Source organism: Juglans regia, chromosome 1, assembly GCF_001411555.2.
Source record: "Juglans regia cultivar Chandler chromosome 1, Walnut 2.0, whole genome shotgun sequence".
NCBI classification, from domain to species: domain Eukaryota; kingdom Viridiplantae; phylum Streptophyta; class Magnoliopsida; order Fagales; family Juglandaceae; genus Juglans; species Juglans regia.
In genome coordinates, this window is record NC_049901.1 from 40,776,212 (window position 1) to 40,800,307 (window position 24,096).

General features: G+C 36.3%; 3 protein-coding genes and 1 long non-coding RNA gene across 6 annotated transcripts; all 4 read right to left on the minus strand.

Annotated features, from left to right (window-relative positions):
- Positions 1 to 7: 7 nt before the first annotated feature.
- LOC118348165 (nucleoprotein TPR-like) lies at positions 8 to 4,173 on the minus strand. Of its 3 annotated transcripts, none has more exons than XM_035689165.1 (3): positions 3,800 to 4,173; positions 3,382 to 3,476; positions 8 to 109 (listed from the first exon to the last, which is right to left on the minus strand). In XM_035689165.1, the coding sequence occupies exons 1-2, from the start codon at positions 4,101 to 4,103 to the stop codon at positions 3,466 to 3,468; spliced, it is 315 nt and encodes a 104-aa protein (XP_035545058.1). In that variant the 5' UTR covers positions 4,104 to 4,173; the 3' UTR covers positions 8 to 109; positions 3,382 to 3,465. The 3 variants fall into 3 exon arrangements, 2 of the variants coding, with proteins under 2 accessions (XP_035545058.1, XP_035545057.1); XM_035689164.1 differs by lacking the exon at positions 8 to 109 and adding an exon at positions 2,580 to 2,805; XR_004801305.1 differs by lacking the exons at positions 3,382 to 3,476; positions 3,800 to 4,173 and adding an exon at positions 1,710 to 2,254.
- Positions 4,174 to 6,083: 1,910 nt separating this feature from the next.
- Positions 6,084 to 7,435, minus strand: LOC118348854. The gene is made up of 2 exons (XM_035691352.1): positions 6,189 to 7,435; positions 6,084 to 6,087 (listed from the first exon to the last, which is right to left on the minus strand). Exons 1-2 carry the CDS (start codon positions 7,433 to 7,435, stop codon positions 6,084 to 6,086), a joined length of 1,251 nt encoding a protein of 416 aa, XP_035547245.1.
- Positions 7,436 to 7,901: 466 nt separating this feature from the next.
- Positions 7,902 to 12,244, minus strand: LOC118348169. The gene is made up of 3 exons (XR_004801306.1): positions 11,885 to 12,244; positions 11,575 to 11,680; positions 7,902 to 7,938 (listed from the first exon to the last, which is right to left on the minus strand). It is a non-coding gene; the product is annotated as an uncharacterized LOC118348169 (long non-coding RNA).
- Positions 12,245 to 17,227: 4,983 nt separating this feature from the next.
- Positions 17,228 to 18,324, minus strand: LOC118347923. The gene has a single exon (XM_035688254.1). The coding sequence runs from the start codon at positions 18,135 to 18,137 to the stop codon at positions 17,562 to 17,564; it is 576 nt and encodes a 191-aa protein (XP_035544147.1). The 5' UTR covers positions 18,138 to 18,324; the 3' UTR covers positions 17,228 to 17,561.
- Positions 18,325 to 24,096: the final 5,772 nt, after the last annotated feature.

The window sequence follows — 24,096 nt, forward strand, 5'->3', positions numbered from 1 at the left end:
TTGTGCATCTTTCCAGCTACGTGCAGAAGATTCTGCTCTTGAGTGTCCACCTCGCCCTCTCCTTCCCCCTTTTACAGAATGCCACATCCCTCCTTTAATTTTAGTCAAACTACTTTTGAACATGCAACCACCAAAGTAATCAATATCAGCTTATTTATCAGCTTATTTGAAAAAACAATTTACACCAAAAACCTAATTGGCCATGCCCACTATGTATTGAACCATTTGTTACCTAGACCTTACCATACATTATATTCTATACTTACGTTTAATTTAGGACAAATTCATTGTTATGCAAACTTAGTAAAACAATGTCTAAAAACAGTGCCTAAATGGTGTGACCATAACTCCCCCAAGCCCAAAATAAATATACAGCATTTGATTTCCTCTTACGTGTAACAGCAATCAGAATTTTCATTTGTTACCTTGTTACCTAGACCTTACCATACATTATATTCTATACTTACGTTTAATTTAGGACAAATTTATTGTTATGCAAACTTAGTAAAACAATGTCTAAAAACAGTGCCTAAATGGTGTGACCATAACTCCCCCAAGCCCAAGATAAATATACAGCATTTGATTTCCTCTTACGTGTAACAGCAATCAGAATTTTCATTTGTTACCTAGACCTTACCATACATTATATTCTATACTTACGTTTAATTTAGGACAAATTCATTGTTATGCAAACTTAGTAAAACAATGTCTAAAAACAGTGCCTAAATGGTGTGACCATAACTCCCCCAAGCCCAAAATAGATAGTCCTGTGACAGGAAAAATAAATATACAGCATTTGATTTTTTCTTACGTGTAACAGCAATCAGAATTTTCTTTAGTGGAATAGTTTCTTTGGTACTTACCTAAACAAGTCTTTGAATGATAAAAAGACTGAAACTTAACTAAAAAGACAGCTTGTAACTGACTTGTTATATGGTGGTTAAATGTAGTTTGAATATGGTTTTCCCACTGCTTCACAAGACTTATCACATATAGAGTTTAAACTACATGTAAATTTTGAGTGTGCAAACCTCTACTTAAGTCTATGCATAATCAGTAAAACATGTGAGAAGGGTACAATTTTACATTCTGAGCCCATCTACACAGATCATTCAATTTGTTAATAAATATTTTTTTTGCATGATGCTTGGTTGTCTCTTTGATGTAATTTGTATTGTCTTCAACTTTATTAAAATTTGATGCCCAAGTCTCTTCAAACATAAAGGCTCAAATTCGTGTACATGTTGTACAATCGTAGTGTATCAGTCATTGACTGTATTTAAGAGCTTTAAAAACAACCACTAACCTCTACTGAAATTACCAAAATTTAGGAAAACATTTGGAAGACAAGGCTCTAATTAAGCAACATGCAGGACTTTATAAATGGGTTAAATACTTTTAGTCATTTTATACTATGTCTCTTTAGGGTATCCTCTTACATTTTATACAAATGGCTTTCCCACCCACTGACATACAAAAGTGTTATAGTGCTCACTTTTTTATGAAAAAAACACAGATTTGTACATGTAAAAATCAACCATGCAGACTTTTCATTGGTTGATATCTACACTTTCCCAGCCTCAAATAACAAAAAAGGGTTATTCAGAGAAAAAATTTGTAGAATATGTGTAAAACAACAATAATAGATGGGGAAAAATACTGCCAGAAACAAGGTGGAGAAGGACTCCTCGCAGAAGGAAAAAATGTACCTGGTCAACTTTTTCTAGCGTGGCACTAAAGGAAAAACTTGAGCCCCAAAACCAATGACAAAATCCTACTACAAACAGCTTCAGTGGAAGGTCCAATAGCAGTGAGAATGTCTTAACCAAGCTCTTAGAATGAAGAAGAGAACCAGGGAAACAGCTCACCAACTCCCTCGTTTGTTTTCAGACTGCATGTGGTTCTAATTTCCTCTAGTATTGTAGCCAAAACGCCAGCTGTCTTCTTTGATAAGTGACTACTTTAGTGAGGTCTGACTACTGGAAATGACCCCTGGCGCCATTTGATATTGCCAAATCTTTTGTTATCCCGCCCCTTCATTTAAACTCCCGCGTGATCTTTACATAGTGAATTAAAGTGATTTTTGGCTCAAATTCTGCAACATAGCAGTATTAATCCCCTAATTGTACCTTCTAACTTCTTAAAACAAAAAATCAATTTGTGGACACTTCTAATTTATAATTGACTCTGGTGCCTGAATATTTATTGTTATTTGTTTTAAATTGAGACAAATATCAAAGTGCCCACAGCTTTGTATTTAGTTCTTACAAATACAATATATATATATATATATATATATATATATATTATACTACTTATTAATTTTTTTAATACATTTCACACCCACAACTTTGTATTTAGTTCTTCCAAATTTAAAACCTCATATTTTGCTGCCCACAATAACCCATCTACTCATCAGTAAAGCTTTAATTACATGTAACTTTGTTAAAAAAATAGACATTTTAGCAATGTTGTTAATTGGAAGATCCTAAGAAGGGTTGTAGTTAATATATGTTAATTGCCTGCATTGCTCTCCAAGAATTATGTCATCCCTCCCCTTGTTATCTATTACTGCTTTTCATCATCATAATTCTATTAATCTGAGTTTCAGTTACACGATTCAATCTCATCACCGGTCTTTTACATTGACCCCAGTGAACAAAATACAACACATTAATATTGACATTTTTTCACCCCCTAGCTGGAAAATATCATTTCTACTCCATCATTCAAGCCCAACAAAATGTCGTGCCTCGACCTTGGATGTAGGTATTTGAAAATGTTAGCTGTGAGAATCCACTCCATCTGCACACAATATTAAACCTGATCAGTAACTATTTCCTCAATCCAGCCTATATATCTTTCCTTTTGATTGCTAAGTACTACAAAGTGTTGGACAAACATTTCTATCTCTTCATCCCTATCATGTATATATTGTTATAGGCACACATACATATCCATAAGCGCAACCCACTAGCTCGATTAAGAGATTTCAGTGATTATGCATGGTGATTTTGTTAAGTGGAATGCTCAACCTATACCTAGCAACTGCATATATAATATATATATATATATATATAAGAGATATATATTTATATATCTAAATCTGTAAATCATGATTTGGCTACAATACTTATCTTTTTGGATTAGTATTTAAAGTTTTCGAGATAGTATTTAATAAGTGGAACTATTTATGATGGGTATGTAGCATTATTGCAACCCTACGATCCCATGATCAGTAAGCAACCCAACCAAAGGGCGTTCATGGCTCAGTCTTGTATGGTTAACCTATTATCCTAACCTCAACAAACAAGGAATCTGATTTCTATGTGCAGAATGCTAAACAATACACTTGACTGCATGTAGTTTCCAATATAATACCTTATGAACCAGCATCTCTTACTCCAATATGGGTTGTGCCTACACTTACATGTCATCCACCTTTCTCTACTCTGAAAATTCAGGTCATGTGCAGTCTGCGAATAACACATAGACACAACATAAGCTACTAGTATACCTTCTGAAAAGACATTTATTGTGTGATCTAAACAACTTAAGTCTTAATATGGGTTGTGAAATATAAATCAATAATTAAATTCATATAATTTTCAACTCAAGATGAATAGGTATGGTTGATTATAAATGCAGCCAATGAATGTATTGTAAAAAATGTCTTTTACAATGTTACTTCCAAATCCGTCTATTCTATGCTTTTAATAACATAAAATATATATCAACTCCCTAATGACTACATTATGAATTTAAACGAAATTAACATATTGAATGGGTTGTGAAATACCATCATCATCATCATCCGACTCCTCATGCAGATGATGCTCAGACTCACCACCGGAGTTACCATCGTCATCGCCAAGTGGGTCATCATCAATAAATGCATCATCCTCAACAGGTTGGGACGGGTCTCGACGTGATATGATTAATGGATCAACGGGCAAATGCTCTTCATCGTCTCGGTGCAATGGATCAAGCATGCTTGATTCACTCTCTACGATAGGGGGATAATTGTTCACATTAGTTTGACCATCATCTTCTGCTTCACCCGTAGAAGATTCGTCATCATCATCCTCCACAACAGTATTCATCGAGCGAATGTTGTAAACATTCCTATTTGTAATCTTATGTACGACTTGCCAACTTCCCCCCAATGTCAGATCCGTGAGATAAAACACTTGTAGTGCTTGGCAGGCTAAGGCGAAAGGCTCATCTTTATACCATTGCCTAGCAGTATTCACTAATGTTAAATGGTCCCTGACACGTATCCCCCTTCTCGGGTCGCCAACGTCATACCAAGCACAACTAAACAAGTATACCTTTCGCCAACCCATGTACTGTAATTCTATGATGTCATTCAACACACCGTAAAAGTCAACCGGGGATCCCCGATGCTCACCATGAACCACCACCCCGCTGTTTTGGGTGCGGCGACGCCTTTCACGCCCTTTTGTATGAAAGCGAACTCCATTCATTATGCATCCGGCATATGATGCGACCCGCGGATCTGGACCACACGCTAATGCATATATTTCATCGGTGATCTCACCTGGTCTAATTGCACGCAACTCTCGAATCTACCATACAAAGAATAACACAGTTATATAGCTGCTCTTTAAACAAGGGATACATATCTGTAGTGCATTGATTTAGAAAACTTACGCGTGATCTGAACCATGCTGGGAATTGACTTTGGTGCCTACGAAGGATGTTATTCTCGTCCTCTTCTACCATCTTGTTATAGTGCTCCCTGCATATATGTTTGAAAACATTACCCTAAGGCTAATAAGATGGTACAACCACTCGGAACGCAAGTAAATATATTTGAATGGTGTACTTACTCTATGTATTGCTCAACCTCCGTGCAGTTATTAAGTACATACCATCGAGCCTTGGCCATTAGTGAGTCTGCTAATTTGTGATTCATTGATGTCCCCAACGGTCGTACCTTTTGTGAGAAAACAGACAATCTCGGCTCATTTCCCGACCCTGCAGAACCAAGTACCACGTCATTGTTGCGTTCCTCTCGGTTAAATCTCGTCTCAATATCATGAAGATACATAGAGCAAAAAGTTAGGCACTCGAGATGAATATATGCCTCAGCAATTGATCCTTCTGGACGGGCTTTGTTGCGGACGTACCGTTTGAACTTCCCTAGATACCGTTCAAAAGGGTACATCCATCTGTATTGCACTGGTCCTGCCAACAATGCTTCCTCTGGCAAATGAATGGCAAGGTGCACCATGATATCAAAAAATGCAGGAGGAAATATCATTTCTAGTTTACAGAGAATGATGGGGATATTTGCTTGAAGCCGATGCAACACTGATAAGTTTAATGTTCTTGAACATAACTCTTTGAAGAACCCGCTTAACTCTATTAAGGCTTGACGCACATCGGGCCGTAAGAACCCACCAATCACAACCGGCAGGAGTGCTTGCATAAAGATATGACAATCATGGCTCTTCATTCCACTAATTTTTCCGTCACTGACATTGACACACCTGGCAATGTTTGAGGCAAAACCATCCGGGAATTTCACTTCTGACAACCATGCACAAAACTTCCTTCGCTCATGCAAATTTAACATGTAGCATGCAAGACTCATAGAAATACGATCACCATTATGTTGTAAATGCAATTCTTTCCTTAGTCCAAGATTTGCCAAATCCCTACGCGCATTAGCAGAGTCCTTAGTTTTTCCTTCAATATTCAACAATGTTCCCAACACGTTATCACAGATGTTTTTCTCAATATGCATGACGTCCAGGTTATGTCTCAATCCCAAGTCTAACCAGTAAGGAAGCTCAAAAAATATAGATTTTTTTGTCCAATTTAGTTGATTGGGTGTTCGTTTCCTCTTCACTGAAGATTTACCAAACTGCACATGTGAGACCACATTTAATTGCTCTAGCAAAGTATCTTCCGCAACCCTTGTTGGTTGTAGTCGGTGCTCCTCGGACCCATTAAAAGCATTCTTTTTCCGTCTCCAACTGTGATTTAGTGCCAACCACCGCCGATGACCCATATAACAATGTTTGCGCCCATAAACCAACCAAAGGGAATCTGTTTCATCTGTACATGCAGGGCATGCCATCTTGCCCTTTGTGCTCCACCCAGAAAGATTGGCGTATGCGGGGAAGTCATTGATAGTCCAAAGTAACGTTGCATGCAACCTAAAGATTTGCCCAGTGTATGCATCATAAGTATGAATACCCTCTTCCCATAACTCTTTCAACTCATCGACAAGAGGACGCAAATACACATCAATATCATTTCCTGGTGCCTTTGGGCCAGGGATTAGCAATGACAACATGGTGTACGGATCTTTCATGCATAACCAAGGGGGCAAGTTGTAAGGTACAAGTAGTACCGGCCATATGCTATACAGTTTGCTCATGTTATTAAATGGGTTAAACCCATCACTCGCTAGGCCAAGTCTAACATTGCGAGGATCTTGGGAAAACCAACCATGTTTGCTATCAAATTCTTTCCATATACTAGAATCTGCTGGATGTCGCATGCAGGTCGGATCCTGAACATGTTCTTCTAAATGCCATCTCATGGCCTGGGCTGTCTTCTTTGACATAAATAGCTTCTGCAAGCGTGGCTTCAGAGGAAAATACCGGAGCACTTTTTGGGGTATCCTTTGATGGTTACTTGTGCTTGAAATCCACCTAGATGCATTACATTTTGGACATTCATTGAACTCGGCATTTTCCTTCCAAAACAATGCACAATCATTTGGACAAGCATGTATCTTTTTGTAACTAAATCCCAAGCCACGCTCCAAGCGACGAGCATCGTTAAATGAGTCAGGGAAAAGGGCATTGGGAAATGCAGCTTGTAAAAGCTTTATAACCATGTCAAAGGACTTCACGGTCCAACCACCAAGTGTCTTGATGTGAAGCAATTTGACTATAAATGAGAGCTTCGAGAACGTTGCACATGAAGGGTAAAGTGGTCGTCGTGCGTCAGCTACCAACTCCTCAAAAGTAAGGTTTGTTGAGGTATTATAGGTGGGTGGTTCATCATTTGTGTTTGCATTTCCTTGATTTGTAGCTGAATCATCCATGAACGACCCAACCCTTATGTCATCTAACATATCATCGACATCATCGATGTAGTCATTAGAAGCCGATGCATCATCACCTTCTTCGTCTGAAAATGTAGCATCTAAGAAAGGATCATCTTCCCCATGAAATATCCATTCCGTATAAGTTGGATCAATCCCTATGATGAATAAATGATCTTCGACTAGGCTAAGAGTGTGGAAAGCTCTATTCCGACATCTCTTACATGGACATCTAATGCGATCAGATCCAGGTGAATGGGCTTGAGCCATAGCCATGAATTGTCTAACACCTTCACCATAACTATTGGAATGCAATCTATCTTCGATATGCATCCAAGCCTTATCCATCTTATGGTCACCAAATAATAGAAAAGAGATTGTTAGGAATGGAAAATTGGGTGTGCAATGAGTAGCTAATATTAAAAAATTTAATATTAGATTCTTACTTGGAATCAAGCTTTGACTCTCAAGTTGGTAATGAACTAAATATATTACGGCTATAAACTTAGACTAACCATGGGATTCGTGTACAGGTTCTCAGTAGCCTAGTTAAAACAGTGTATATTGATTATAAAGGCATATACAGCACATAAAATGACTATTGTATACTTCTTCAAAAGGAGGCATGCATATATAATAATCAATCTTGGAATATGATTGAGAAATTTGTAAAGAACTAAGAAGGAAAATTACCTTTAGTAAATACGCAATGATCTGCAATAGATTACTTCGAAATAAGTTTCTCCTTCCCCCTGTTGACAACTTGGCATGTAATTCGAGACTTTTGACTCTATTCAGCAACTATGATCCAAATGACATGAAGGGTCGTAGCTCTAAATGCCGCTTACCACCTATTCAAATTTGGATTGGTATGATCAGCTACTTTTATGTAAATTATTATAGAGGGAGAGAGAGAGAGAGAGAGAGCATGATAAATGACCCTATAAACTTCATACAAACACTATCGTACATCCATTGTAGCATCTAAGAGACTACCAGAAAATCACAGAATAATCCAAGACTAAATATGTAAATAAAATCCGAAACATCACCCACCTTCAGACTAAGGTTAAAGAGCATTAACCACTAGATGCATTATCTAGAAGATTAATGTTAGTAATAATTTCCCTAGGCATCGTTAAATCATATACATGGGCTCTGTTTTTGGTGGGGAAAAGGGCATTTATAAATTCTGCATAAGGAATATATATATCATTTTTTATGGGTATGATGTTTAGGAAAATCATTTTATACACATGTTAGATGAATGACTACAGCAAGCCACTAACATAGTTTACAAAAATAAGGATTGTGCCCAGGGCACAATCCGAGCTGTTGAGAGAGTTAAACAATACATAGATTTTTGGATGACTTATATAATTTCGGTCAATAAGAGAATATATAACAATTAGTACCTGTAAAATTGCTGCACTGTGTGTATATTTCTGTAATGTAATCAGAACTGCACAGATGGTTAGTTTAGATAAAATTATGTTTGTTGGATGATTCATACCAATCACCATGTAGTTATTTTCCCTTTCTCAATCACCAACAATACATTACAGTATGACTTGTTCTGAACGAATTTAGATTCATTCCGATATGCAAAACCAATGTTGTTTTTCCAGGTTTGCTTCATTTTGCATAGTGGTGTGAATCTACACTAGCTAGTTTAGGTTTGAAATAAGGGCACTGGACTCAATGTAATGACCCCACTCAAACTTCAAATGGCAAAATGAAGCCAATGTCATAATTGATTGGATGGCGCTCGAAGGTTAACTCATGTAGTGCTGCTTGTCTTGCATATATACAATATTGTACTCATGCAAACCAATATATATATATATATATATATATATATATACATATATATATATATATATTTATAGGTTTCGGATTTAAGCATCCTCCATTAACAAAAGTTGCGTATACATGCAGCTAGTCCATTTGTTAATATTTAAAGATAGCCTTTACCTAAATTGTTATAATTCTAAGGGTTAAACCAAATTAGTAGTTAATGGTATTAGAATTTTTGGATCACTCACTACAACAAATATCAATTTTTCTCAGGAGTGACACTCATGGGAAAAAACGTCTCATGAGTACTCCTGCATACGTGTGTGCATGGTATATAAGTGTTAGGTACATGACAGATTCGCTGCAATATAGTACATAAACCATAAGGGAAATGAGTTTTGTTTTTTTATTTATAATCTTAGTGAAATGGATGCCTCACACGTACATTCCTTTAATAGTGTGACCAATTTCTTTAAAGGGTGCGCATATGGCTTGTACCTTCTAACTAAGATTGTATTTAGTATATTAGTCAAGCAATAACTATATATTGTAGAAAAATGTTTGTTATAGCAATAATTATATATATAATTACATTTAACTTTTACTTTAATGATTTTCTTTTATATATAGGTCACACCAAAATTCGAGCCACAAAATAGTGGTAGGCCATAAATTAATCACTCATACTAGCTAATTAAAGCAGTATCAGAATAATCTATATGCTTAAACCTGCATAATTATGGTGAGATTAATTAAACCCAGCTCTTACTATATATAAAACCGACAGATTAAAAAAAAAGAACAAATATTAGCTTATTAAGAAAGTACTGGTGGCCTGTTAACTAATTTTAAAATTGCTTCTAGAAAGTTGATAATTTAGAATGCATTATTGGCCTGGTGACATTTCAATTCTTTGATAATATAACTTTCTTACTACAAAATTGAATAGCCTTAAACAACAATTTTACTACAGCTACCATTATCACACAAAAAAAAAAAAAAATGAAATGTTGTGAAGTTGCTAAACGCAAACCAGAAGACAAAACTAAAACCGACATTGCAATATAATTTATTGTTCTTATTACATTTTCCATATTTATATGTGATTGCATATAGCCAATTAGATGGCCCTTGTTGCATGATTATGGGGTACTGACTCAACCTTTTGCTATTAAATCACTTTAAACACATTAACAAATTTCAAAATCCGAATCCCATAGTGTAATCCAGTGCAAACCCACATGCAAGGGCTAAATGAGCAAAGAGAGGTACTGTACAGTGCCTCTTTTAAAGTTAAAGCTAAAAGAGCAAAGAGAGGTACAGTTTCACATTACATCCGCATGAAGTTAATGCTTCTATCTAACTCCATTAACTTCTCAGCAAAACCATGGTCAATCCATCAAGCAAACAATTTGTCTCTCTCCCCTCCACTATATATACTTCTATATACGTTGAATATAAATTACTCCTCACAAACATACACATAATAAACACCTAATTGGGTACTACGAATCTTTCTAGTTCATCGGATTTTTTTGTTTTATTTTGTTTTCTACAGCTTGTTTCAATGGCAAAATATATTAAGAAAATGGGTGTGATGTGTGTGCTGGTTGTCCAGTATGAATATATGGTGCAAGCTGGTAGGAGCAGAGCCTCAAGTACCTTGGTACTTCATATTTGGGGACTCCTTGGTGGATAATGGCAAAAACAACCAACTCCAATCATTGGCTAAAGAAAACTAAGGCCTTATGGGATTGTCATAAGTTTAACCATAAAGATTGACATGATCATGATCAAGATGATCAAAACAAGTGTCATCAATTTGTAAAAATAGTCAAAACATTTAATTTTTCCTTAAGTTTTTAAATTTTTTTGCTTAGAACTTGTTTGCTGATTTTTTTTTTCCTTCAATACCTTTTTATATCTTTCTCTCTTATCGGCCTCTTATTGTTTCAATAAAACAAAAATAAGGTAGTTGATTAGTAGCATCCAACCAGAAAATTATCACACTTTTTTTCCAAGGCAAGCCATGGTGGGAAATAAGGTAGTTGATCAGGTGATAATATGGAGAAAATTATCACCCTTTTTTATAAGGTTCCAACTCAGTCACTTAGTAGCTCAGTAGCTCTAGTGATCTGCGTGCATGAAATTAAAGACCAAAACGTCAACATGGCTGATATCAAATTGTCATGACAACAACTTTAGGTCACACTTTCTCCTACCACTACATAATATGATTAGGAGTTTCATGAGTACAGGTTTGAGAATTGAATTAAGATAAAAGTTGATCAACTACCTTAGGAAAAAGTTAATCAGTAGCTCCAGAGATCACTAAGTAAGCTGTGAGAAATGAAGGTCCAACTTAGAGCCATCAACACACACACACACACACACACACACAGAATTTGGAATAACAGAAATGAAGGTCCAAATGAAGGTCCAACTTAAGAAATGATGATCACTTCTGCCGACAGAATTTGGAATAAAGCATCGAAAGTCTATATTTTTGAAGATCATGAGGTCTGTCATTGAAGAAATTGTATCTCGTATATTACCCAACAAGTGACAGTCCCCTTTATACCCAACAACCATCAACTAACGTTAACACAGAACAACATCACTCTTAATCCACTAAGGATTCATGAGTTTTAAAAACATGAAATTGAACACCATGAATGGGAATTCCTTACCTGACTTAATACAAGTCGGCAGAAGCAAGGTGGCCAGACCCAATTGCCCATTTTCGACTGGTTACAAGGGGGCAATCGTTGGCTACTTCTAAGGGAAGGAAGTCTCCTGAAATGAGTAAAGAAATTACCCAAGATATTAGAAGATATTAGAAGAAATTACCCTAAAATAAGTTACCCATAGAAGATATAGAAGATGAGTAATTAAGTTGAGATACCCGTAAAGATTGAAACAGGGGAGGGAAGAAAATCCGCCTAAGATTTACGGATATAATGAAACAGGGGAGGGAAGAAATTAAGTTGAGTGGTATACACAAAGTCGCCGTCGGAACCTCCAGGCGAGTCTCGAGGGTTGATTGAGGGTGGACGCTGGCCGTGGGACAGGAAGTAATCTCGTGGACGCCCACGCTTGCCGTTGGAAGCTCCAGAGATCTCTGCTCGTTGGAAGTTCCAGCGGAATTTTCTGGGGTTGATTTCGGGCGGAAGCTAGCAGTGGGACAGGCCAGAACTCAACTCGTGGACGCCGACGCTGGCCGTTCGAAGGTCCAGAGATCGATCTCTTCGATCCTCAGCCCTAATTCCCTCAGCCCTAATTTCCTCAACCCACTGGTTTAACAGATTGGTTTACACGAAAAAAAAGTCTGAGAATGGGAGGGAAGCAAGGCTGTTTGGTTCTCCCCGCGGAAAAGGAACATAAGAATTGTCACGGACTCATTTCGTGAGATGGGTCCAATTTTTACACTTAGATAAATTTGTGGGCAAACTCTATTGTGGCGACACAAAATCGTGGCAAAAAACTCTTTTTTCCACAAATTATAACTCGTGGCTCAGTAAGTCGCTGCAATAGGATAATTTATTTTCCACGCACAATGTTAGTGTGATAATGGAATTATTTCCCACCATGGTTTGCCTTGAAAAAAAAGTTTGTGAGAAAAGGTAATATATGTTGTAGTGTGTATTTCGTTTGGCAAGTAGTATTTCTAGCAGATCATCTGCTGTCGGTGCAGTATAGGTAGATCAGTGCTTTGAAGTAGATGTCTCGGATATATATGTTTAATATATTATTTAATTTGCATGAATTTTATGATCATTTTATCAAAAATCACTATCTTGAATGATCTTGATGCTGTAAACTTGAATTAATATTAGCCGCCTGCATGCATGGTTGTTAATTCTGCATGGAAATTAGCAATACGTGGGGTTGTCGACGTACAGCCGCTCGCCTTTTTGCCAATTAATGACTGATTTCCAACACTGAATCTGATAAATTTTAGGGCAATACAGTTCGAGTTGACGCTATAATAATTGGGAAAAAAAGATTCTTATAATCATGTATCAGAATATTCATGATCATGTGTACACACATATTCTGGATTTGTAAGTCTGAAGCTAGCAAAAGCACATGCTTCCAGATGGATGGATGTCTTGGGATGTTTGGCTACCTTTTATATATATATATATATATATATATATATATATATATATGTTCTTGTATATTAATATACCACGCGAAAGATACAGACAATAGATCACTCAAATTAAAGAAAAATGGTAGTGAAGGTGACATGCATGCAGAGGATTCAATGATAGATATATCCAATGCTTCTAGCCCTGTATATGTTATTTATCATATATTCCCATTACTCCCAACCACTTTTTTCAGTCTCCATATTTAATTTCAATTTTCTGCATGTCCATACCAACTCGATATATCATGTGTGTGCGTGTGTGTGTACTCTATGCCCGTGGGGCCATGCCAACTCGATAATCATGCATGCATGTAGTACCTCCGGCCTTATGTCTTCGTCGAGCTATTATGCTACGAGCCATGAATGATATGAAGATCCTCAATTGGGTAATACTAGTAATATGATTAAGAAATGCATGTCCGTAGCTACAAGGCTAGGGTTATTGACAATGGAAAGAGTCTTTTTATATATGTATTATATGCTAGCTGTACTCAAACGATGAACGTGGATGGAGTTTTCAATTGCTATATATATATCCATCCCAAGTGGACAACCATGTTGTCTTAAATGCGACATTTCGTGGTTTGTTGCAACTATAGTTGGTAGCCATCTCAAACTATATTTTTTACTGTCACTCTATGGTCTTCCACTTTTTCATTGTTATCTTAGCTGGTCGATAATGGTATCGCTTGAACTACAAACTGATCAAAATGGTTTACAGTTTGCATGCCTTTGATTTTTTGGGTTTGATACAGAGTTAAGAAAAAACAAAAGAGATGTGTTGGAATGGTAAAGCTCTGTCAATATTATTGATAAAGAAAAAGGGCCTATAAATAGGCTTTACATCAGAACACTTCATCCTAGCACTAACCACAACTCCTATAAAATAGAATCACACATAAGACACTTTCTCAGTCACGAAATCAAATAACCAAATACCTAAAAACTTGGACAAACCTACCAATGACTAGAGTTTTCAATAAATATTAATAAATATGAAATAAAACATTTAAATCTTAACACCCTTCCTTAAACTGAAATTTGCAGAAATCAGTTTAAAAGAAAATCAACCCTCTGCAAAGTCCTCATTTACAGTAGCACGTGAACAAACTCCAAGTAGACCACGCAACTTCACAAATGTAGCCAACTTGAGGGGCTTGGTCTGAATATCTGCAACTTAGTCTTCACTTTGACAATAAACATGTTTGATTGTTCCATCATTGCTGAGATCTCTTAAAAAATAATATTTCACATCGATATGTTTGCTTCTTCCGTGTAGCACAGGATTCTTGGAGAGTTTGATTGCTGAGTTGTTGTCACAAAAAACTGTAGTAGCTTCAACTTGCTTGAACTGTAGCTCTTCAAGAATTCTTCTCAACCAGATAGCTTGACAAGCATAAGCTGTTGTAGCAATAAATTCAGCTTCTGTAGTTGACAAGGTGACAATTGGTTACTTCTTAGAAGACCACGAAACGGCCCATGTGCCCAACATAAAAACATAACCCGAAGTGCTCCTTCTATCATCTTGATCTCCTGCATAATCACTGTCAATAAACCCGAACAACTCTAACTTTTCACCCTTCTTGTAGAACAACCCAAAATCTCTAGTTCCTTGCAAGTAACGAAGGATTCTCTTGGCATCTAACAAATGCATTGCTGTTGGATTCTCCATACATCTACTTATTAAACTCACAAAATACATTATGTCTGGTCTTGTTACAATTAAATATATCAAATTGTCAACAATTTGCTTGTAAAGTGTGTTGTCCACCTTCTTCCCTTCATGATCTTTGTTTAGCTTCAAGCCAAACTCAGTTGGAGTGCTTATAGGATTGCAATCCTTCATCCAAAACCTGTCCAAAATAAAATTTCAGTAGCTGTTGGAGTTGCTTCTGATGAGTTTTCAAGCATAAAGGCTGCTGGAGTTGGCTCTCTTTCAGAATCATTTTCAAAAAGAACTTGAGTAGGTTGCTACCTATTCCAATCCCAAGTGTTTCCTCATCGAAGACAACGTCTCATCTGGTCACAATCTGGATTAAACAATTTATACGCTTTGGATGCTTTACTAACATCAAGAAAGACACATTTTCCCCCCTTATCATCAAGTTTCTTCCTTTTCTCATCCGGGATATGTGCATAAGGAATGCAACTAAAAATTTTAAAATGATCTATAGCTGGTCTCCTTCCACTCCAAGCCTCTTCTGGTGTCATATTTTGAACAGCAAATGTAGGACTTCTATTCAAGATGCGAATACTCCAATTTACTGCTTCAGGCCAAAAAGGTTTTGGAATTCTCCCTCTTGCCAACAAGCTTCTCACCATATTGAGGATGGTTCTGTTTTTCCTCTTTGATACACCATTTTGTTGTGGTGTATAAGCAGTTGTCAGCTCTTTTCAAATGTCATGAACTTCACAAAAAATTTCAAATTCGATTGAGCAATATTCTCCACCACGATCTGTTCGGAGGGTCTTAATGGTCTTTCCTGTTTCATTTTCCACACGAGCCTTGAAGCTTTTAAATGCACAAAAAGCTTCTGATTTTCTCTGTAAAAAATAAACCCAAGTTTTTCGAGTATAATCATCAGTGAAGGTAATTAAGTATCTTTTACCTCCATTAGAAAATGGTTTTATCGGGCCACAAATATCGAAATGAATTAACTCCAAAACACCTTTTGCTCGCCATGACTTCCCTTGGAGAAATTGAGAACGATGTTGTTTGCCAACAACACATTCTTCACAAACTTGGGAAGGATTACTAATCTGATTAAGACCTGTCACCATATTTTTCTGTTAGAGGGTCTTCAATCCACCAAAACTCAAGTGGTCATAACGAAAATGCCACAACCAAGAATGATCTTTTACTTCAGTTACCAAACAAGATTACATACTTTCAATCTTTAATGGAAACAACCTGTTTGAACTCATTTGTGCAACAGCAATAGATCCTCTAGTAGGATCATAAATCTCACAAACACCCTTTTGAATACGAATTACATAACCCTTTTCTTGCAATTGACCAGCACTTAACAAATTGCTTTTCAAGTCTGGAATGTAAAGGACATTAGAAATTGTTTCTACAAAATCATTCTTGGTTCTTATCTCAATATCACCCTTTCCCATCACCCTCACAGTGAAACAATCATCAAAACTTACTGTAGAATGAAAGCCTTCATTTAAATAAGAAAAATAAGACTTACTTCCACACATGTGGTTACTGCAACCCGTATCCACATACCAAACATCAGATTCAGGTTCCTGATTAGCTTGAACAACCATCAACAAAATTTCCACTTCCTTCTCTTCGGCAAAACTCGATTGCTCTTCCTTTTCTTTGTCATTAGGCAATCTAGTATAACATTCAGAATGATAATATCCAAATTTATGACATCTAAAGCACTATACCTTGGATTTGTCAAAATGTTGATCTCGTCCTCTGCCTTTGCCCTGAAATTGATCATCATTGGCTTTGAAATACCAGCTACCATCTCTATTGCCTCAATCTCCCCTTCCTCTACCTCTACCTCTACCTCTACCTCTTCCTCTAGAGTTTGAGAAATGAGTAAAGGTAGAAGCCTTCAAAGCTTGCTCCTCTGAAGTTGAACTTCGGTTCATCTTCTGTTCATGGACCAGCAAGGAGCTCTGCAGTTCATCAAGAGAGAATGCATCTATATCTTTCGATTCTTCAATTGAACAGACGAAAACTCAAGTGGCCATAACGAAAATGTCATAACCAAGAAGGATCTTTTACTTCAGCTACCAAACAAGATTGCGCACTTTCAATCTTCAATAGAAACAACCTGTTTGAACTCATTTGCACAACAACAGTAGCTCCTCTAGTAGGATCATAAATCTCACAGACATCATTTTGAATAATGATTACATAACCTTTTTCTTGCAATTGACCAGCACTTAAAAATTGATTTCCAAGTCAGGAACGTAAAGGATATTAGAAATTGTTTTTACAAAACCATTCTTGATTCTTATCTCAATATCACCATTTCCCATCACTCTCATAGTGGAACAATCACCAAAACTTATTGTAGAATGAAAGCCTTCATTTAAATAAGAAAAAGAAGACTTACTTCCACACGTGGTTATTGCAACCTGTATCCACATACCAAACATCAGACTCAAGTTCCTGATTAGCTTAAACAACCATCAACAAAGTTTCCACTTCCTTCTTTTGGAAAAATTCGATTGCTCTTCATTTTCTTTGTCATTAGGTAGCCTAGTAAAACATTCAGAACGATAATGTCCAAATTTATGACATCTAAAGCACTATACCTTGGATTTGTCAAAATGTTGATCTTGCCATCTGCCTTTGCCCTGAAATTGATCATCATTGGCTTTGAAATACTTGCTACCATCTCTATTGCCTCGATCTCCCTTTCCTCTACCTCTACCTCTACCTCTACCCCTTCCTCTAGAGTCTAAGAAATGAGTAAAGGTAGAAGCCTTCAAAGCTTGCTCCTCTGAAGTTGAACTTTGGTTCATCTTCTGTTCATGGACCAACAAGGAGCTCTACAGATCATCAAGAGAGAATGTATCTATGTCTTTCGATTCTTCAATTGAACACACGACATAATCAAATATTGGTGTCAAGGAACGCAATATCTTCTCCACAATGGTGACATCTTCCATCTTCTCACCATGAAATTGCATTTTATTGCTTATCTCCATAGTCCTGGCATAGTAGCTGGTGACAGATTTCCCATCCTTCATTTGTAGAGTCTCAAAATCTCTTCTCAGAGCTTGAAGCTGTGTATGCTTCACTCTAGTAGAGCCTTGATATTTTTTTTTCATGGAATCCCAAATATCTTTGGAAGTTTCTTTACTAAGAATTATTTCCAAGATGGGACGATTAATTGCCTGAAAAAGGTAATTTTTTGCCTTCAAATCTTTTAGCTTTCTCCCTTCCAACTCTGTTTTGTGGGCATCCGTCAAGACTGTATTTGTTGTTGGTTCTTCAATTCCAAATTCAGTGATCAGCCAATACTCTTTGGACCGTAGAAAATTCTCCATTAGCTTACTCCAATGCTCATAGTGACCATCAAAATGTGGGATAGCCTCCTGCACAAAATTGAAATCGGAAGCCATCGTTTCCTACAAAAAAAAAAAAAAAAAGTCAGAGGAGAAAATAGCTGCAGCTATTTTGAACTGTTTTGGGAACTCTCACTGTTTGGGAACTCTTTTTCTCTTGCTTTCTCTCACACATTTCTTCTCTGATACTACTGATACAAAGTTAAGAAAAAACAAAAGAGATGTGTTGGAATGGTAAAGCTCTGTCGATATTATTGATAAAGAAAAAGGGCCTATAAATAGGCTTTACATTAGAACACTTCATCCTAACACTAACGACAACTCCTATAAAATAGGATCACACATAAGACACTTTCTCAGCCATAAAATCAAATAACCAAATACCTAAAGACTTGGACAAACCTACCAATGACTAGAGCTTCCAATAAATATTAGTAAACTTGAAATAAAACATTTAAATCTTAACAGAGTTTTGCCATCTTAGCCACCCCAAGAGCCACCTTTATGATGCCTTGTGGAGGAGATAATGGCGAGATCTGAGTTACTACGGCCGCGCCGCTAGGGTGGCTTAGAGTACGTACTCATGTACTGCCAGCTTGGAGGTGACTATTGAGAGCCAACCCACCTCGCAAGTGTGATGGTGGCTGATCATGTGGACTTAAAAGTTCACTAGTCAGTTTGTGATTGGCTAACATAATTACATATGTAATCAATATTACCTAACAAGCTTGCCACTAGAAAAACTAGCAGATGATGGATTTAAGTAAATAGTGAAAGATGAAAACAAAGTATTTTATCTTTTTTTGTAAATACTCAAAAAACTAGTTTTGCCTTTTACCCTAAAAATTATGGTTTACGAATTAGGAGTCCCTTTTACAATCTATTTTCCTTATTAGTTATCTCTAAATAATATGTAGTTTGTGCATGGATATTTGTTTTAACAAACTATAAACAGGTTACTTGAATTAATTTTAACCATCGATTTTGCATTTTTTACATATAGCTAGGAGAACCAGCTAGATTTGATTTTGCGTGTCATTTCACCCAAAACCATAATTCATCCATTGATTCTTCAACGTCAATCGGGATTCAACTAGCAAATATTCTTTGAATAGTTGGAGTAAGAATTCCCCACAATTTGTGAGCATATTATGGGGGACCTTCAAGTACATCCAACAAGAATAAGAGGGCCGGGTCTCAATTTCATATCCTAATTTGTGAGCCAGTTGTTGTGCAAAACAAACACTAATGATGGCAAACAAATAAAGCAAGCACACGATTAAGCAAACACAACACACAATTTACGAGATTTGGCAACTTGCCTACGTCCACAGAGCTATAAAAATCTTATTAATCAAATGAGATTACAATCACTCAATCTCAATTTACTCTCTCTAAGACTTTTACTCTCTCACACAATATGCACTCACTTGACTATTATTCTCTCTGAAAAATATGCTGAAAATCGTACGTCACAAGTCAAATATTACATATTAGTAAATAGCTTTGGAAATCCTATTCTGGAAAAAATACGTCTTTCGCTCGAGCGACTGTCGAGTGCGTCTCGAGCGAACAACCAATCAACATTGGCTCGAGTAGGGTGTTGAGCGTGGTTAGAGTCAACACTAGGATTTGTATCTCCCTCGAGCCCACTATTGTGCGAGACTCGAGCGAACTCACAGGTTGAGCTTCGCTCGAGCGGTAGGTCAAGTGACAGTCAAGCGGACTCACTATTTCTTGATTTTTCAGCTCCAAAATCAATTTTTACCCCAACACCAACACCAACTCCCCTTCCAAGAACCGCTCGATAGGATTTCCTTCCTTCTAGTTCTTTCGATCTTAATTCATCTTCCTATTTCCACCTTCTTTTGGAGTTCATTCCCATAGTTGGTTGTTAGTCTTTTTCTTATTGATTCTTCCCTCTTTTCCATCTCAATATTTATAAACTTTTTTTTTTTTTTTCCCTCTAGCACAACTCATACTTGATTTGTGCCTTCCAATGATCAAATACTCAAGTGCTAGTTAGTTAAGTTTGTAAAAGGGGTCGGGTTCTGAATCCAATCCAACCTTTTTTGGTGTTTTTCGGTTGCCACACAGCATTTGGCCGTAGAAATGATGGAGTGAAGTCTAGGCTTCACTCCATCTTAATTTGAACCGATTGAAAACAAGGATTCTCAAGAATCCTTGGTTTCCATGTTTGGTGTTGAGTCGACTCAGCCATGGTTTGTTTTGCAAGTTTGCATTCGAATGGATTCAAACCTTTTTGAATGCTTATTTGCCAAACAGCCATATTAGCATTGGAAATTGAAAGAACCTTATTCGAACGTTAAAAATTGAGATGTTGATATGTTCGAACATGTTGGCTCTCCGTTCGAACTTAACATTTATTATGTTCAAAGGTCATTTTATTTATATTGTTCGAACAATATATTTTTTCGTCCAAACGGTTAGTTGGTGTTCAAACAGGTTAAGTTTCTGTTTGAATGGTTATAAATCGTTCGAACACTTAGAGCTACAGTTCGAACAATATTATTTAGCATTCGGATTAAATGCCTATTCATTCGAACTAATTATTTACTGTTTGAACTAGGTTATTTCTATTCGAACATAACAATATATATAATTACAAATTTATATTTTATTTATATTCGTTGTGGTTTTATGAACAGTGAACTAATGGCAAACATGGGAAAAAAACATGAGAGAGAGGGTCAAGTTAGTTGTGAAGCTAGTGAGACGAGGAGGCCAATACTAGTAGAGCAGGAGATCATTATAGATGACTTCCGTGATTTTCTGTGGGATGGACAGAGCCTCTTTTCTATTATCAGCGATAGAGGATGGGCCCATATTTGTCAGCAGATGAGTGTGGCCTATCCAGACATGATTAGTGAGTTTTACCAGGCCATGGGTCAGATGGAGGCTAATGAGGAGTCCTTCACGTTTACCATTCAGGGAGTGAATATTACTATCTCAACAAACATTATTGCTGATTTTCTTGGAATCCTCCACGAGATTGGTGCATACCCTGCACAACAACCGGCTACAGCGACAAATGGTTGAGATGCCATCGAGGATGAGGCTCTAGCAGATGATGGTCCCACAGATGATGAGATTCATCAGTTGATGCATGAAGATTCGGCTCCTCCATATGATGGCAGCAATGTGATCAAACAGGTAGATTCTATTGCATTTTTTCGAATGCTGAATTTAATTGTTTCCCATAATATTGATCCAAGAAAACACAAAGCTGACTTCGTCATCGAACGATCTCGATTTATGTTACAGATAGCACGAGGAGAGCCGATTGATCCGTCTTTATATTTCCTCCTCCACTTCCGATCTGAGTCACGGTATTCAAGTGGAGGTAGTTTACCGTTTGCATTGATGATCTCTAAACTCCTAGTCCAATTAGGGGTTAATGTGCCAATGACCAAGTGGAGACAACCGCATATTGGCATGGGCCCCTTAACAAAATCACATTTAGCAAGAGCGAGGGCTACTTGTGGAAGGCTCGAATTAATGTTCCAACGGCACAAGATAGAGGCACGAAGTGTGATCCAGCTTCTACTAATGCCACTGTTGATAGACGGGCTGCAGGGGCTACTATCACGGAGATACGATCCCCACTCGAGGACCATCACATACTTCTAAGAGATGGAGAAGATGGTGGAGAGGATTACTACGCCCATTATGGTTCGTCTGCAAGAGATTGAGGGACGCATTTCTGTCATGCAGGAGGACCTGGATAATCTTACCTAGTAGTTTTATTTTTTATTGTATTGGACGTTGTTGATTTTATTACTGTATCATTTTTATTTGGTATATATAGCTAGCTTTTTTATTGTCAAAAACCATTTTCCTTATTTTACTTACCGTTCATGATAATATAAAAAATGACACTCCCTAGAAGGTAATGTTTTTTTAATTGTAAATTCTTATTTACCATAATAAAACTCATCAATTAATTTTTAAATTAATTATATAAAATTCTTAGGAAATGAAATATTTTAATTCACCATAAATAATAATAATTTTGTATAGCTAGATTTTTTATCTTTTGAAAATGATAACTAATAAACTCAAATAATATTTATTTTTAAAATATTTGAATGCCTTTTAATAAATTTCTATAATTAAACGGTACCATTCGAATGACTATTATGAACATTCGAATGTTTAATAGATCCGTTCGAACATAAAAGTACCATTCGAACTGTGTTGTAACCATCCCCGCTAGATTTATTTATAACTTCCCACCAAAAAATTGGTTCGAATGAATAAATGTGACGTTTGAACTGCTTCTAATGTATATGTTCCTCCCACGACTATTATTCAAACAATTATATCAATATTCAAACATGATTTAAAATACAATTTGAACTTGTATTGAAGCGTTCAAACAGTATAGCAACATCTCCACCAGATTTATTTATAACTTCCCGCTAAAACTTCAGTTCAAAAGATTAAATATCACGTTCGAACAAGTTTAAACTTTCCCCGGCACAATTGTATATAATTTCTCGTTACGACTATTATTCGAATAATTATGTAACCATTCGAAGGGTAATTAAAATTATGTTCGAATGGTTTTTTTTTTTTTTGAGACAATATATTTTGTCAAAAAAGGTCTAGTTCGAATAGATACTAATTATATGTTCGAACGTATAAAAAATTGCATCCATATTTTGAGGTAAAATTTAAATTTTGTCATAAATAAGTATTTTTAGGAACGAAATTTAATTTATTTTTAAAAGATTTTGTTTTTAAAGATCAAATCTCTTGTAGTGGTTCCTAGCTACCTACCTCCTTTATTTTATTTTTTCAACAATTACGGGATGAGTGGGGACCAATTAGTCTATGGTCCCAAAATCTCCTTCTTTTTTTTTTTTTTTATAATAATTATATACATTGTATTAGTTGCAATGGCTCCTCACATATCTTGATCGATCTTTTTAATTAATGAATGAATGCTTGCGCAGAAACGTCACATGCATTGTATGTGCCCCGTACGTACATACATCCGGCCTGGACCCCTGCACGGCAGTAACAAGTGGGTATAAAATTCCAAAGGCAAATAAATTGAATATTTCACATAGAATAATACTATATACAGTTATAAAGTGTGTAAATTATCGTACAATCATTTTTAAAAGAGTGAGATTTATTATTAAAAAAATAATTTTTTTTTATGTGAGTTTCGTATTTATATTATTTTTTTTAAAATGATTATACGACGCTTACATATTCGTAACTATAACTATCATTTTTTTTTTACATATATATTATATATATAGCATAACTTGTCTTATAATTCTTATTAATAATATTTTATGAAAACAGAAAAAGGAAGATGCATGGACGGTCGATCGAGTTCATCAATCATGTTTAATTCATGTCTACAAAAGCCATAAATCTTTTCCAACGTACAAACAAGAAACAGATGTTGGAAATTAAGGTTGATGGAGGCCTGCCGGCCGAGAGATATTGGTCGGCAACTTCGTGCATGCAGTCATATTGGGAAGAAATATTGAAGGAAGGTGTGAACAAAGCCAAATTAATTTATAAGTTGGTATAGCTGATCATCGATCGATCTGGAAGCGAGCAGCTGAAACAGATGATCCATTGATTCTGATCACCCACTGATCTTATCACAACACAACTTCTCTTTTTGTTCCGTACATCATGAGTAGTACTAGCTAGCTATATAGCTGCTACCTCCATATATATATATATATATATATTTTTAAAATAATAATAATCAAAAAGCAAATTCATTGTACATCCCAGCCAATTTGTCTAAAAGGAAAGAACCATGCATGTCCCCGCCCGCCCGTCCACCAGTACATGACAATTGACGTGGATGGGTCCCTGATCTCACTACGTAGTACGTACATACCAAGTCTAGGGTTTTCCCAAGTCAACCTTTTTGATCCTTCCAGGCTCCAACAGTACCGTCTTAGTAATTAATTCTATCTCTAATAATATTGTATATATTTATAAAATACGTAAATATTAT